Source organism: Schistosoma haematobium, chromosome 4, assembly GCF_000699445.3.
Source record: "Schistosoma haematobium chromosome 4, whole genome shotgun sequence".
NCBI lineage: Eukaryota > Metazoa > Platyhelminthes > Trematoda > Strigeidida > Schistosomatidae > Schistosoma > Schistosoma haematobium.
In genome coordinates, this window is record NC_067199.1 from 40067409 (window position 1) to 40084824 (window position 17416).

Sequence of the window (17416 nt, forward strand, 5' to 3'; positions counted from 1 at the left end):
CGTCAGGATATGAAGTCCTGTGGTAGCCGATGACCAAAATGGATTAGTATGTTATTTGTTCTCTAAGGATCATGGAGCCTATGTACATCATTGGTTTGGAATCAGAGTCTTCCTATTCCCTCTAGGAGGATCCTTCATATCCACCAACCAGACATTGGTTTCTTGTCTTTTAGTTCCCATACACAGCACACCTGACAAATGAAGGGAGTGAGTAGGACTACCCTGGAAGAATATCTGAGTTTCTAAGTGTCTTTTTGGTTAACACATAACTGTAGTAAAAATCCTAATTTGAAAAGGTCAGAAGAATTGAGTGTAGAATAATGATCATTTCAAAGAAATCAAACAAATATTCATACACACTAACCAATGAATTTTGAGCAAGAAAATTGCACGGTAAGCTAATTGTTGTTCAACAAGTATTGAAATTATATCACACAAATCCCACACATGTTTGTATAAAGACATCAAATTATAATCAATATTAATCAGGTGTACAGTTGAACAGTGAGTTGTGAAACCAATATACTACTCTAGTAAAGAATTCTAGATGTTAAAACTCATACACCAAAATTTACGCAACATAATCATTTCAATTAATGTATTATAAAGTCATCATATTCACTATAGGAAAAAAAGTAAAGTCAGTTTATTCAAAGAAAAAATCATGAACTAATGCAAAGGTTAATTAGACCTATTAATAAGGGACGTAGCATATTTTCTGAAGGATTTCTATCCATTGACACAAAAAATGATATAACCGACAGTTTGAATAACATTCAATGCTGTTAGTAAAGTAGTATATTTCAGACAAACTATTTGCTTGAAAGAATAGTAGTATACACTATTTAAGCTTTGTCTTCATACTATGCTGAATGAAAATCGAGTAAATCGGTAAGAGCTTAAGTTTAATTTAGTATAATATAAACAGATAGTAAATATAAGACGAAATAAAACAGTTGCACAGTTTCGTTGTCATGGATACAAACCTCTTTTAGTAATGACCGAACAGTAGCTGGTTGTGTTGGGTCTATTCCAGTATTCCAGTCTAAACCACATAATTGATGTAATCTTCCAAGTATTTCAACTTGTTCAGCTAAATTATCAGTACATCTTAATCGTTTAACTAATTGATCCGGTGATAAGGAATTTAACCAATCTGTGGAATCCAGCCCACATGTACTCGATCTTCCTTCAGATGTACGACGACTATGTGTACCAGAATAATTTGGACTGTTCGTAGGATTGATTTGGTCTGAACTGACTAAATGGGATGGGGAACGTTGCGATTGTTGACCTCCACAAGTATTTGAATCTGTTGTTTGATAAGTAATATTTGGATCGAATTTTTGATGTTCATGAGATCGAGAAGTAGAAGATTGTTCATGTTGACATGTTACTGTAGATGAAGTGTTACTTTCCGGATTGATAATGCGTTTTAATGCTAAACGTGACGCTTTGGATGTTAAATCTTCATTTTGTGTTTGGAGTAGACGATAATTTGTAAGATCTGTGTAAGTAGATAACATAGTAAAAATATATTAAAATAATATGATGAAAACAAAATAAAAAATAATAAAGTGACAAAGCAATGTATTGATTCAAGATGTTATACGTTAAAATAAAGCAATAATGAGATTGAAAAGCTGATAAAGATAAATAAGAACAAATGATGAAGGCAAAATAATTTTGTCATTAGTAAGTAGTAATTATTTGAGACTAATCTCGTTTAAGATAATACTGGAAACCAGGAAATACTTGAGAACTGTTTGCTTCTCGTATAGGTGTTGGTAATGTTAGATTCCCAGAACTCACTTGGTAAATGTCTCATTATAGTGAAAATTCACTAACATTCCACTACTAGAAACGGTTGATTTTATTTGCAATGAACTAACAGAGAGGCGCATAGAAACTCCAATTCCAGCATCCGCGATAAAACAGTTAATTCTTAGATGCGCAATCAATGTCCAATTCAGATTTGACAACGAATACTATAGACGGCTAGATGGAGTTGCCATGAGATCACTATTGGGCCCTCTACTGGCTGATATTTTCCTTGCAAAACTGGAAAACGGACCACTTAAAAACATAGTTAGCCATTTACCAACTTATTATCGCTATATAGACGATACCCTCATAGTATTAGAAAAAGAAAATGATAAGACAATTGACTTAATATATTTAATAACACTCATCCATCAATTAATTTTACATCAGAAGGTGAACAGAATGATAGCGTATCATTTCTAGATTTCCAACTAACAAGAAGAGCAGACGGAACTTTAAAAAGAAGGGTACACAGAAAGTCTGCAACATGACTATACACTCATTTCCATAGTGCAGTTCCAATCAGATACAAAAGGAACTTGATAAAGATCTTGACTCATCGAGCTAGAATGATCTGCTCTGAAGACACCATTGAAGAAGAATTGAATAATATTCGCGACCTGCTTAGTATGAATGGGTATCCCATGAAATTCATCGACAAACATATGATGGAGAAGAAAACAAGGACAAAGATACCCACCGTCCCTAAGAAGGTACTATTCATAAAACTACAATTCATAAATAACACCACTGAAGAAATCTTGACTTAGAAACTAAGAAGAGCCGTACAAAAAACATTTAATGCTGCCAGATTAAATGCAATCTTCTACAATTATCCCAAGATAAGAACAGCCAACAAAGACAGACTGCCTGAATTCGCCAAATCTATGTGCATCTACCGTTTTAACTGCTCTTGTTGAGCCAGTTATACTGGGCGTACAATTCGGCAAGTCCGTCATCGTATTACAGATCATCCGTCATGGTTAAGCAAAGGACAGGTAAAAGTGATTAAAAGTTCAATTCTCTCACACTTGGTTGACACAGGTCATCAAGTCGAATTGAATAAAGCTTTTAGGGTTATCTACAATATCCCATCAAATTTGCCACATGGTTTACGAGTGCGCCTCTTGTACATTGCGGAAGCCATCGCAATCCATGTTCACAAACCTGACCTTTGCATTCTAAAGAGATTCGTACAACCACTTTCTCTGCCCTGGCCATCAGTATAAGATTTCCTTCAAAAGAACTATTTTTCATACTTCTCCCAATAGTTTTTTTTAACTTTTGTAATTTTGTTTCTGTTGCTTTTGAACTTAATAACTTCTCAACATTCATCTCTTGATTCTTACGTAACTACTATCCTATTGACCATCCATTAAAAAATTCTGTTCCTTCTCTCTTTTTCATATATTACGCAACGTAGCAACTTCTTGATTTAATAATTACTTTGAATATTAATAATCCTCTATCTTCCAACTACTCAACGTTAATTTAAATGTCATTATGTAACTATTATGTAGCTATTACGTAACGTATCCACTCGATGAGTATTATATCATTATTGTAAATCATATATTAGTGTAGAACCATGATAACAAACTAATTGAAAATAAATCTCTTCGCTCAAATCGTTCCTTCTTTATTTACCAAATGTCTCATTTTTTGGAAATTTGAAGTCCTTGTTTTCGCGCCAAAAGCGCTTATGTCCACCTTCATGTCGCATTTTCCACTAGGGAGGACCTTAACTGTTATTGGTTCGTTGTCTCTTTTAATATGCTATTCTGTAACGTCTCCCAAAGACATTTTTATACTGTATATATACGCTTGAGTTGTTGTTTTTGTTGTTGTTCATGCTTCTGGTTGCTTGTGGAATACATTTCCGTCTTCTCAACCTGGACTTCTATCTCTGGTTAGTGGGGCTGGGACGCATCAGAATAGTCAACTTGTTTGATCATTGTGTCACTGAATCTTCGTTTCGTTCGCAGATTAGGTGGACTCGTAATCTCTCCAAGTATAGCGATAAGGCTGCTCAGTAGTGAGGATTCGGAGCCCCACTAGTGGTGGAACCTAGGACCTTCAGGTCACTCCGTGAAAGCTAGAAATATTAGAACCAATGGGTTATTATTACTAAATATTAATTGATGATAAGACCCAAAACAGGAAACATGTAAGCTCCATGTGTAAAAAAAATCCAGTAATATGAGCTACATTCAAATACTTAATGATTTATGCCATAGGAGATGGAAAAAAGGATAAAACGACAAGGAAATGGACTCTAAGATTTGCTTCTTAAGTTATCGCAAGATTTAGAATATAAAACAGGTAGTAATCATTTATCCGACAGGAAATTTCAGTTATCTAAAGTACGCACATAAACACCTATATAATAAATAACGTTTAACCAATAAATGCAGTGAAACGTAATTGAGGATCATTACCTATGTAAGAAGGATTGCGGTAGTCCAGAAAAGACTAAAATCGCCAGTGTAATGATCCCATGATATAGATAAAAGCCTTGTGTGGGGTTCATCAACATATGCCTCCTGCAGTTAAGGCAAGATGTTCGAATGAATTTTAAAGAATAACTACGCCTTTTCTGCTTTCAGTAAACTTGTGTGATTCTGATATTTAACAGTGAAAAATATGCATAAACTACGTCTTATTACGTCATAGATGTTTTTGAAATGTTTATCAACTTTAGAGACTATTTCGACAAAGGTAACTCCTACAGAAAGTGCAGCATTGGTAAAATATCAGTCAATTTGTGTTAAGTTCACTTACTGTGGTCCAATATGGCTTGGATCACCACACTTCATTCGATTATTCGCAATCAGAACAATAATTAAGGGTAAATAATAAATACGTAGATTCCGATAACACAAATAACAAATATACAGTGTTAATAACATCAGAGTCTATGTCGAAGGATTTCCTGGTAGCATCTCAACTTATCCGCCAGCGCAGATTGATTGAAAATGGATCCGACTTAAACCTAGACAGAGCATGCAACAACAGTGGTCTACCATGGTAGATAGTTAAGCAGTTCGTTGTTAACTCATAAATAAAACAAGAAACTCCTACTATTATTACAATATAACAGACTCCTCAAATTTGTTATACACAAAAAACCCCGATTAATTCAACTCACCATCATCTGTTTGGCCATCTAGCGGATCATCCATTTCAACTTGCCAACTACTATTGGTATTATTCTCCCCTTGATTGTCGCTTGTCCATTCGACTAAATTAAAATAGAAAACACTTTGATGAAAAACATATAAATAGAAATCATCATTACTGTTTGAGAAAACCTACTGAGAATTTTTAATATTTATTCACCATTTACAATTTAGATACTTCCGAACCATTTAATCTCCATGAAACCTGAAGGTCTAGGTTCGATCCTCGGTGTGGTCGTGGATGCGTACTGCGTATGTACTCGGTGTTGACCCATATACTTGTTTCATGAAAGATAATGGAGATATTACCTACGCATTTGCTCTAAACTAAAATAAATGAGGCTACGTAGAAACTTTATAAATTAAGACACTGTAACACTCAACATCATGAGAAATATTTATAGTTATTAAAGAACATCATATTACCTGTATTACGATTAAACAAATCCAATGAAACAGCATGAGCTAAAGCCATAGATTTTCGTCGCATAGTATGTCTTTCAAAACTGTCTAATTCAGGGACAACTGGTGATATACCACCACCAGTAAGTATAGAATCACCAGAACTAACTGTGAAGTGATTTTCATCTACAGTCAGACTGTCAGTACGTACATTCAAAGTCATTCGACGTTGTGAAGTACAGCTAGTGATTGATTTTGCACGTTGAAGTATAGCTTCTAATAAAGTAGTTTTTGAAAAAAGAGAAAACAGAAAATAATAGAAATAAAAAATAGGGGAGGGACACACGACAAGACTGTTTTTTTGTCATGCGAAACTATGTAGGGTTTCACTACACTCGTGACAGCCATGAATAAAACTCAACTAACAAAGATTTTATAACCAATTTTTCTGTGCTCAGAGTAATACAGTGAAATTCATGTACATGATTTAAATTAAAAATATATGTAGAGCAGTTGGATATTGTTAAACGGTGGCGAATATCGAGAAAGCTGTAAATTATGGAATTTCTTAAAATGATTATTATTCTTATTACATTTTGATTGCATAAAATTATTAAACAACTGGATTAGTTTATTTTACATTGATTGTATTGTACATTTCTTTTGGACTTTTTAATTTTGGTAATACGTTCCACTGTTATTCAATTATTGCTGACTGGTTACTTAAACTTTGTTCTGTTCTCTAACATTTTATGGAATGATTGTGTTTAGACTAAAATTCCCTATTTTAAGTGTGTTGTGGTCTGATAACCCATGTATATATAAATCAGAAGTGTGTAGGGAAGATATCTAAATGCTAACTTCGTCTTCTATCGCACTGATAGATGCTCGGAAACTCATTCCACCTGGCTCTGAACATAATGAAGAGCGGAGTCAGCTTAAGCACAAGCTGAAAAGAAGCCTACGCAATGATCGCGAACAGTGGTGGGTAGCGAAAGCAAGAGAGATGGAAAAGGCAGCGGCAATAGGTAATAGCAGACAATTGTTCAGACTCGTTAAGGAAACCGGAATTAGGAATCCGACCGTTAGCGAAACAATCTCACAGAAAGATGGACATATTATTCATTCTCAATCCAGGAGATTGGATCGATGGGCAGGACACTTTAGGGATCAGTTCAACTGGCCTTCAGCCACACTTCGGTTTCCCACGATCTCTAGTCAACCTGAATGGCAAGTTAATGTAGGTCCTCCGTCTCTTTACGAAGTTGAAAAAGCCATAGGAAATCTGAAACGAGGGAGAGTAGCAGGCCCTGACAGGTTTACTCCTGAGATTTTTAAGGATGGTGGTCCAGTATTAGCAATGAGATTAACCGAGGTCATAGGTAGAATTTGGGAACTGGACGTAATCCCATCTGACTGGTCTCAATCATTGATTGTGCCAGTCTATAAGAAAGGACAAAAGTCCTCTTGTGACAATCACAGAGGAATCAGTTTGACTAATATAGTGTCTAAAATATTAGCCTCAATAATACTTCGACGCCTAATAAAAGCTCGTGAAGAGCAGATTAGAGAAAACCAGGCCGGTTTTCGACCTGGACGTGGTTGTATAGATCAGATATTCACACTACGTCAGGTTCTAGAACACAGACACACATTCAGACGCCCCACAATGGTAGTATTTCTCGACCTTAAGGCGGCATTCGACTCTGTTGATCGTGAGGTTCTATGGCAGTGTTTGTCACTGAAAGGAGTACCAAAGAAGTACATTAACCTTATAAAATCTCTCTACTCGAACACAACTGGTAGAGTGAGAGCTTATGGCGAACTGTCATCAGAATTGATTACCTCAAGTGGTGTTCGTCAGGGCTGTCCACTCCCCCATTCTTGTTCAACTTTGTGGTCGACGTACTTTTAGAGATAACACTCTCCTCATCTGACTTTCTAGGGGTTGAACTTCTACCGAGAGGTTCACTTGTTGACTTAGAATATGCAGATGACATAGTTTTATTTGGTGAAGACGCTGACAAAATGCAGTCTTCTGACCACTCTAAGCAACAATGCAAGCATGTTCGGCATGCGATTCTCCCCCTCGAAATGCAAAATGTTACATCAGGATTGGGTTGCATTGACACCCAAACTAATGATAGGGAGTGAAGTAGTTGAGTGTGTCGACCGCTTCACTTATCTTGAAGTCTCACCAGCCCTTGTGGTCTGGTGTGTGACGAAATCTCAGCACGAATACAGAAGGCTCGACTAGCTTTTGCCAATTTGCGTCATTTATGGCGTAGGCGAGATATCCGTCTATCAACCAAAGGACGGGTTTACTGCGCAGCAGTTCGTTCCGTCCTACTTTATGGCAGTGAAACATGGCCAGTAAGAGTACAGGATATTCATAGGCTACTAGTATTCGATCATAGGTGTCTTCGAAACATTGCTCGTATATCCTGGGACCATCGAGTAAGCAATGCAGTTGTTAGGGAACGGGTACTAGGTAAGGATGGCAAATCAATTGATGAAGTGATGAAACTTCATCAGTTGAGATGGCTGGGACACGTGTTACGTATGCCCAACCAACGACTGCCTCGATGTGCGATGTTTTGTTGTATAGGAGTAGGTTGGAAGAAAGCTAGGGGCCGCCAGACCAAAACATGGCAGAAGTTCATGAAGTCACTGACAAGTGGACTGAGTCATGTTGGTAGGTGTAGACTACCTGGTTGGGGACCGCGAGATGAAAGCAACCGATGGTTAGAGACCTTGAATGACATGGCTCAAAATCGTTTGCAATGGCGCAGGTGCATCCACTCTTTGTGTTCTCCCAAAATATAATCTTCTGAATTCTTCATGTCCCTTTCTTTTTTCTCTTTCCAAATTTATTTCACTGGATTATAGTCCTTGAATAACATCTTCAAACCCTAATTTTTCTGATTACAGCTTATAATCTTACTACATCTAGCACTACGGGATTTGAATCGACCACTGCATCTCTGTGCTAATGTGGTGTGGCAACTCGAACTGATGTACGTACGTACGAAGTTCTACGTTGGTACTGACTGACTGACTGGCTCAACTTTGTCTTCTAATTGGACAGTGGGTTGGAATGAGCTCGAAAACAAATAGGCTTTAAGATCTCAGTTGGTATTCATCAATGAAATAGGTTATTGATCAGTCCTACGGACGAAGTAGTTAATAAGTGGACACGACAACTATCTTCTCGTAAAATAAACAACCATATCATACGAGAACAAAACAATGGAATCTACTCGAAAATATGATAAATATTAGGAAGTAATACTGAAATTCCATACTCGGAAAAGCAATTTTTATCCCAGTAGAGAGAAAATGGTGTTTCGAATTAGCTAAAAACAAAAATACTAGCAATGTAACAACGTAACAACTATGAGAGTAGATTCATAGACTGAATTACGAGAGTGGTAACTAATCTAATAACTGCTATTCGTTCTGTTGCATACATTAGTAGTTTGGAAACAGCAAGTCATGGATCTGATAAAGTACAAGTTGTAGTACAGTTGGTATGTGGCTAGTAGCGGGATCGAAGATCAGCATTTAGTTCTACTTATGACTCATCAGATGGATGTTCACCGTGATACTCGAACCTTATACCTATCGTTTCAAACGCCAATGCGTTATCCACTGAGGAACGAAGTCCAGCTAACCTGCCCACTGACCTCAGTTTTAGACAAATTTACTAAAACTTGTGAAATAACGGTATATTGAGACAATTCGCTTAGGATGCCAATTTAACTGCGCGGATGTCCCGCAACACACGTCGTCGAAGTCTCTAGAGACCCAGAGAACATTTCATCTAATCAGCATTGGATAGAAGCTTATCAGAATCATCTGGAAAATGAGGAGTCATGTGTCAGGTTTTCAATTGGATATTTATCTATATTGTTGCTACATGTAGTGCTTCCAGGGATTTCTAGAATCCCAAAGCTAAGCATAAATCCATAAATACTTTTGGCTTTACATACATTGACCGACTTTACGGAAACGCTCTTAATCTCATTGAGCACTTCTTTTTAATCGTTTTAATTGACGTGTAGAAGCTTAGGGTTATAGGAAGCGGTTGATTAGGAAGGTAGAAATAAGCGTTTTAGTAGCAGACTTAACAATGAAAACAGAGACTAATCAATTGAAGTCCAGAGTACCAATAATAACAAACTGCAAATCTTCACTAATAAAATACAGTTTGGAAAGTGAGTTTCTGAACTAGTAACGAATAAACGTTCTCATCAAAAAATAACATAACGTATAGTTGTAACGTTAATTTTGATGAATCACTTCGGTGATGGTGATGCATTAAAATAATAAACAAATAAACTTTTACATAAATTTTACACTTACGAGCAGATTCACTGAAATCTATTTGCCTTAAACAAGATGTTTCTTCAAAATCTCTAAGAGTACCAAGTATGACACTGAAATTAAACATATAGGTAAACATACTAATGTACGTAAAGCATATTAGCTAAATTTATAGACAACCATTGTTTATAATCAAACCAGTCAATTATAAACAAGGTAGAACCTAGCGTACATGTGTATCTGTCGAAGTCACCACACCAAATCAGCACAAAGATAATGAAATAGTCTAGACAAATCTCAGACTAGTAGAATAAGTAACAGCATTGGTGGGAGTAAAAGAGGTCAGTTATAGAAGACAATGATTTGAAATGAAAGAATAAATTTGAAGAATGAAAACAAATGAGATGATTTTAAATCTCAAGATCAGAGGGAAGACAAAGAGAATAGATCTAAGACATTGCAAACAATTCTAAGCAAAGTCACTCAACGTCATCGACCACTGGTTATGATAACTAGGCAGACCCTAACCAAGTAGTCTGAAAGTACCAACAAATCAGGCCAACAGTTAAAGAATCTAAGGATTGATACGTTTTGGTTTCACCTCCCTTAGCTTTATTCCAACCTACTCCTAAACCAACAAAAATTGCTCGTTGAGGAAAGTGGTGATTGAATGTAGGTAATACATATTTTAACTACCTTAATTGATGAAGGTTTACTACCTCACTAACCGATTTGTCATGCTAGGCTATTTCTCTTGGTCTCACTTGAGCATTCTTCCCTCAGTGTGCAAACGTTTATATTAAAATAGACGTGATACAACATAAGGCAATGAGTTAGGCATTATAAGTTAACTATTATAGCACACAAACTAATATTACTTACTGAAAAATCTAGTCTCAAACGATTTTTTCCAGCTAATGTCATTACTTTGTGATGAAAACTATGCTCAATTTGTATTAAAAAAACTACAAAATAAGAGCTCAAATTTAAATAATCTACAAGTATTTAAAAAATTCCTAGTAGATTCAAATGTTGACGACAAGTGGATGGAGATAAGAAGGAATCCATAAGTTTGAAGCAAACATACATATGGTTGAAGGGAAAACATTTTAATCAACCAGTGTCGAATAAAAGTTTCTCAAAAACATCTAGAAAGTGAAGAATCACGTGCCACATTTCTAATCGGATGACTACCTTTGTCTAGTAGGGTTCCAAAACCTTTCAGAAGCCCAAGGCCATATGAAATGTTATAAATACCCTCGATTTTCTGTACATAAACTAACGTTGGAGTAAAGTGTTCTTTCCACATGCCGTGCCTTTTCTCTCGTGTTCAAGTTGTCACGTAGATCTAGCCTGGGGTTATTAGAGGAGTTTAGTAAACCGATTCAAGAGTTCAGTCAGAAGATTTATCAGTTCATAGTTTTATTCTATAACTATTAAACACTTGAATGTTATATTCTCAAACTGTAACCTACCATTTGACATATAAACTATCACTGTATGTTTTATCTTCCCTATATTATTGTTAGTCAATTACAGACTTATCACTTACTCTTTCTTTCACTTATAGTTAAACACAAATTGTAATTTCTTATTTATATTGATGTGTGGTTAGGGATTTACTTTACATAAATGTATGAGTTATGAAAAAGAATCGGCTGCTCAGCAAAACTGGCTAACTGCTTTGTCTTCTGACTGGACACTGATTTCTAACGAACTTGAAGAAAAACAGGCGTCAAGTTCGCAGTTCGCTGTTTATTGGACACTATCATTGGTTATCAGTCTGATGGAGAATATAGGGGAGCAAATTAAAAATACAACTGGACAATACAATTACTCCCATAATAAACGATTTAATCACATGGGTCCCAATACAATGAAAGTGCCTGTTGTTTTGAAGATATGACAATTGTACCCATTTTTGATAAATTTCAGTTTTCTTTTTTTATTCTTTTAAAAAGTCAGTTAGATCAAAAAACAGAATTAATCTCGCATTACAAATTTGATACTATTAAATTTTCGCTCAACAAAACATAAAATATTAACTATGTAACAGTTAATTTATTTTGTTTTCACTTTTGTTGATTTTCAAGACTGACTAAGGATCAATCTGCGTTGGGATAGAAACTCATTTGACAGACTTCTCAATATTATATGGAGTCAGAAGTTGACCACACTTTGTAAAGAATAATGAGCCAAAATATTATACAGGATGCAAAATGGATCAATTCGCTACTGAATATTATTAACTGAAAACCACAAATTGTTATCAATACTAGTAACATATTGAATAAGTGGCTCAATAGCCTAGTGACTAAATGAAAATTCTAGATTTTATTCTTAATCACTACTAAGGATTTATTATGAAAAGGTTGTAAATATTTATCTACATTTGAAGTATATTGTGTAACAAAAACCCTATTAGTTGAATACATACCGTGTTGCATTCATATAGCCTGAAGCCATTTTTTTAATTGCTGAAGATAATGGTGTTGGAATAACATCTGAAAAAAATATAAATTAACGCAACAGTGAGGAATTAAAAATAATAAACATTAAATTGTACACGGATTTTTATCATGGATTGATAATTCAATAAACGATCGTTAAAAATTACAGAGTATTGTCTCATCATTCTACTTAGACCCAGATCGTTAATGAGTAACCAAGATATCACATGAAATATTAAACAATATGATGTATAGAGCATTCGGCAAGCATCTACAGAACTCATTGAACTTCAGACAGTCGGTGATAGAGAACGATCATAATTCTGTACGAACAGTAAGAAGATTTAGACTACTTTTAACCTGTTTGTCTAGACAGATAGTAGCTAAATTTGATAAATTTAATAAAGACCAATACATCAAAAACAGTTTATCCCATTTCGAAAATAAAGCAGTTATGATAACAGACAAAATGTGGACTTCAACCAACGAATTTCATATAAACAATAGCACAAATTTACTGTAATGCTGAAAAGCTATCCAACTTAACAGTCTGCCAATTCATGAACAATGAATCACACACTTTTTCCCATGAAACATAATGATGATAGATGATTTACGTTACAAACCTAGAATCTAACCAATAAACTACATATTTTTCTTTTGTTTGACCTATCAGTTACACAGCCTAAATATTTGAGGAGAGTCCGTTTTAGGTTACGTTAATGTGGTATTAAAATAAAAATATTCCTTTTATACTAATACCATATATATTCGGTGGATTAGGATCAAAGTAGAGACTGGTACAGATGTGATTTGGCCCAAGTAGCCATACCACATTAGCATGACTAAATGAAAATAATGTAGTAGGAATGTTAAAGACGATGACTAAACCTTAGGAATATGGTTTAAAAAAGCAAAGTGGAAAGGTATGTATGAAGGGATACTGTAATTCAAAGCAATGATTTATAGTAATGAAGCAGAACAGAACGGACTGTTGTACATCATACTTGATTTACATAGAAGATGAGCATATTGCCTACTCCACAAATAACACAAGTTGGATGAAGTCAAGAAAGATTTGTTTAGATACTAACTCACTAGAGCTGATAAGACTTTTAATAGAATGGGAATGGTAGATACGCTCAACTACTTTACTCTCTCTCTCTCTCTCTCTCTCTCTCACTAGTTCAGATGTTCATGTAGATCAGTTCTGAAGTAACACTTCGTATTTAGAAAGAGAAAAAGGAATCCTAAACATGTCGGTATTGTTCCTTCAGGTGGTTAAAAGATTCTTCATTTTGTGAGTATCTTCATCAAACAGGACTATGCTATCTATGTATCCTAAGTCAGTGAGTACAGCTCCTAGAAGAAGATCAACCTTTGAATGGTTAAATAGTCTCAAATCATTACAGACTGATCTCATGTGGGGTAATAATGAAAACCAGAGATTATTGAATAAATACTTCATCGAAGAATGGGACTCCTTGTTAGTGCGCACACACGACCTTATCACAGGTTGAATCCACAAGCTTCAGGCTCAAGACGAACTAATAAAGACTACTGCGTCGACGCCCGATCGGAAAAATATAACTTCAATTAATTTGTTACATAGAAGCGATCGCCATCCAGTCCCACTAGCGACAATTGTTTCACTCCCAAAATGTTTAGACTCCACCAGTTACAACTTTTTGCTAATAATTCGGAAATATCTTGAAGTAACTCACTAGTGAGCTCATTGCTTTAATTTATTTGAGCAGGATTCTCTGGAGATAAGTTTAAATTACATCTTGTATAATTACAAATGCTTAAAAAACCCATTTACCTGAACGAAAATATCGGCGATATATTGGGAATAAAAGTAATGGGCGTCCAGGACTAGTCCATGCATGTTTTAAATAACCTATACATGTTCGAAAACAATCCAACAGAAATTCTATATCCAAATTTAAATAAAATGCATGATGATCAAAGAACTACAGAACAATGAAGAAAAAAACATATAAGAAAAAAGTCTACAGAAGTAATTCATTGAATAATCAAAAGCAAACAAACAAAATTGTGAAGTTTAATGTTTACAAAATCAGTATTCTTGGTTACACATAGAACTTAAGTCAATCAAACAAAAATAGTGTAGAACGTAACGCAAATGTTAATTGGACCAAGGTCTGATACCACGTTAGCATGGTGAGATGGAATTAACAAGATATATTATGACCGAATTAATGTAATACCAATATTTAGGATGATCAGAAAAGCGGTATAAAAAGTAGAAATTAATACTGAAACTCAGGGACTAGGAGCAAGTGAAGAATGAATACACTTACTTCACTGCAGAAGATCCTGGATCATCGCACCTATCGGATTCAACCAATACATAAGATTATTATAAGGAACATGACAAGAATTATGATCACTCTGACACGCAATTCCGATAAAAAAATTAATAAATCTAATGTTTGGTTGGTTAAGTGTTGGCTCGGATAATTTTAGCTTTCTTCTAATGTAATCATGTCCCAGCAAGTATTGAAATTTATAGTAATTGGTGTATATATTATTTGTAGAAATTATCGAAGAGAATTTGTAGTGAACACTATAGGTCAATTATTTATTGACTAGTTTATATATGTATCACAACAAAATTATTTTGTTTTCGAAATTCTGAAGTTTCTTATGGTGAATGTACAGTAGAATGGAAACATCTCATGTATATTGGTTAGAACAAACAGTTTACAATTGATAACACGTAAGCATCTGTTTTTCACCTATTATGTTGTAAGACGTGAAGTGACCTTATATTAGCATCGAGTGAGTATGTAGTAAGCCCATTCAACTACTGTATTATTTATCTGCTCACTATAATTTAGACACTTGATCCACTATGTAATTTTCTGTATGAGTCTGATTGAGCACATATCAATTTTTAATCTATTCTCCCATTGGTCGTAATACACAGACAATCAATAATTTATCCATACTTCATTAACACTCATAAATATATATGGACTTTTAACACACACACACACTCCCTCTTAGTTTCCCTTTGTGTTTGCCTCCTGTACGCTTACGGATTTTACCAATCTTTAACAATAAACTATCTCTATAACTGGTGTTCAGGCTTTTGAATAATCTCGAGTAAGTCCATAATTCTACTAAAAGATTTAGCCTGAATTTAATATTCAGTTGACGGGATACTATTTATTGGAGTCAGATATAGGGGAAATTAGCCCCTACAAGTATATCAAATAATGATTTAGGTGTTAACATATTTTTTTAACTTTTTCTAGGACTAGTCATCTCCTAGGCCATCACAGAAGGGTTTAAAAACTACAGTCGAATAAACTCAGAGTGGGATTCCGAACACCCTATCCAAACAAGTAGTGTCAACCCTATTGGCGTACACTTTTTAAAAACTAGATCTTTACTGGAAAGCATACTTCAAATATTAACACAAGTCGACCAACCTATCCTTATCACTGAGGTCTGAAAAAATAACTTATAGAGAATCACACTTGGTGAAATTCCAAGTAAAAATTTATCAACAATGGTGCTGACAAACACATTATTCACCATATTTTCGATTATCCAAACATCTTTTGCATACTACAAGTGTGTATTATTTACACACTAAAGAAATAAGAAGTATACACATAAGGTAATCAATTTAGACACTAATTGACTCAGAGATTCGAGCACAGTTCGCAGTCTACAAGAAATATCAAAATTCACAAATTACTTCCTGTCAAAATGACATTCTCCTCAGCTTTACGTGCACACATTGTATGAACTAACGAGACATTCGGTATACTTTAAGTATTGGATGACATTACATAACAAATAGGAATAATGAGAATAACTGTTTCTTAAAACCGTTGACACGTAAATCACACGTTCAAACCACCGTGATTTATTTTAACATACTGAACTTGGTAATACAACAATTAGCCCTTATACCAACCTAAATACCGAATTTGGAATACATGATTATAACAATATAAGGAAGAGATTAAAATAACCGCGATGGACTTTTAGACAGCTCTTAGCCAATCAGAAAACAGCCTTTATAAGTGTTCTCTTATCAGACTGGAAAGAGGGACAGAAAATGGATGTACATTCTGGACCATTGGGAATTAAAATTATCTCGGCCTCAACCCAAGTTTAATTGTGCTAGGCTAAGTGTATCACTGGTCACACACAGTCAATATTGCATGACAACAGAACAGGATCATCAATTGGTATTGATGACAATTTAGTTAAAACACTAGCCACTAAATGCCCTGGTATGGCCGACAGTGTGGTGGGTCCGCCCTCCCTCTCGAAATGCTCTCACACGGCCAAGCGTATATAGCCTCTGCCAGGGAAGTCCTACTCACTGCCTTCTCGTGTCGGGGGTGTTGTTTACGAAAATGAGAGGACGAAAAGCGAATGTCCGGTGCTTTAACCGGATTCCAAACCAATGGTGCACATGGGCTCTAGTATCCCGAGGGAACGAATGGAGTATGAACCAATCGTTGGTCACAGGCCACCATGGGACTGCATCTCCTCACGATGCTTCACTGCCTTGTGGGTCAGACCTTTAGGTCAAAGGCTCGGGGAGTGGCCTCCTAAGAAAACCACCAGATTCAGTCTGGGCACCCGGGCAGTATCACAGCCCACACACAAATAAAATGAAAATGACGATATTTACTGAAAATTCTATTCACGCTTCGATTAACAGTCAAACAATTCACATTATTATTATTATTTTATTATTATTACTTATTTACCACGTCACTTATTCACTCTCTTTTATTCCCACTTCGTGTATCCTTACTTTTCGACTTATACAGCAGATCGCCTATGGTGGAAACTCGGTTCTATCTAAACGTTCTCGAGTCACTGCCTGGTTGAAAATTATTGTATGCTACCACCGAATACTAATACTGAAGCAGTTTTTCTGAAACCACGTGCACCATTCAAACTGGCTGCCTTCAACGTTCGCACACTTATGCAGGTCGCACAACAGATAGAGTTGGCTATGTCTTTGGAAAGTCTTAATATCGACGTTTGTTGTCTATCCGAGACCCGTATTCAAGACTTCGGTGAAGTACTACAAATTCGCTCTCCATCTGCCACTTCAAATAGCTTGTTTTATGTGTGTTTATCCGGGGACCCTGTGGTATCTTCGTCTGATTTTGCTGACGTTGGTGTCGCACTAAGAGCTAGAGCTGAGGCAGCACTAATCGATTGGATTCCCAT

The 17416-nt window shown here is 35.6% G+C and overlaps 1 protein-coding gene across 1 annotated transcript in view; it reads right to left on the reverse strand.

The window, feature by feature from the left end:
• The window catches only part of PHKA2 (Phosphorylase b kinase regulatory subunit alpha), a 61101-nt gene that overhangs the window by 25552 nt on the left and 18133 nt on the right, over positions 1–17416 (reverse strand). The window contains exons 12-17 of the mRNA XM_051216397.1: positions 14004–14154; positions 12169–12235; positions 9771–9844; positions 5430–5681; positions 4973–5065; positions 987–1507 (exon numbers count right to left, since the gene is read on the reverse strand). Of these exons, the coding sequence (XP_051066991.1) occupies positions 987–1507; positions 4973–5065; positions 5430–5681; positions 9771–9844; positions 12169–12235; positions 14004–14154 (1158 nt within the window). The remainder of the gene's footprint in view (positions 1–986; positions 1508–4972; positions 5066–5429; positions 5682–9770; positions 9845–12168; positions 12236–14003; positions 14155–17416) is intronic.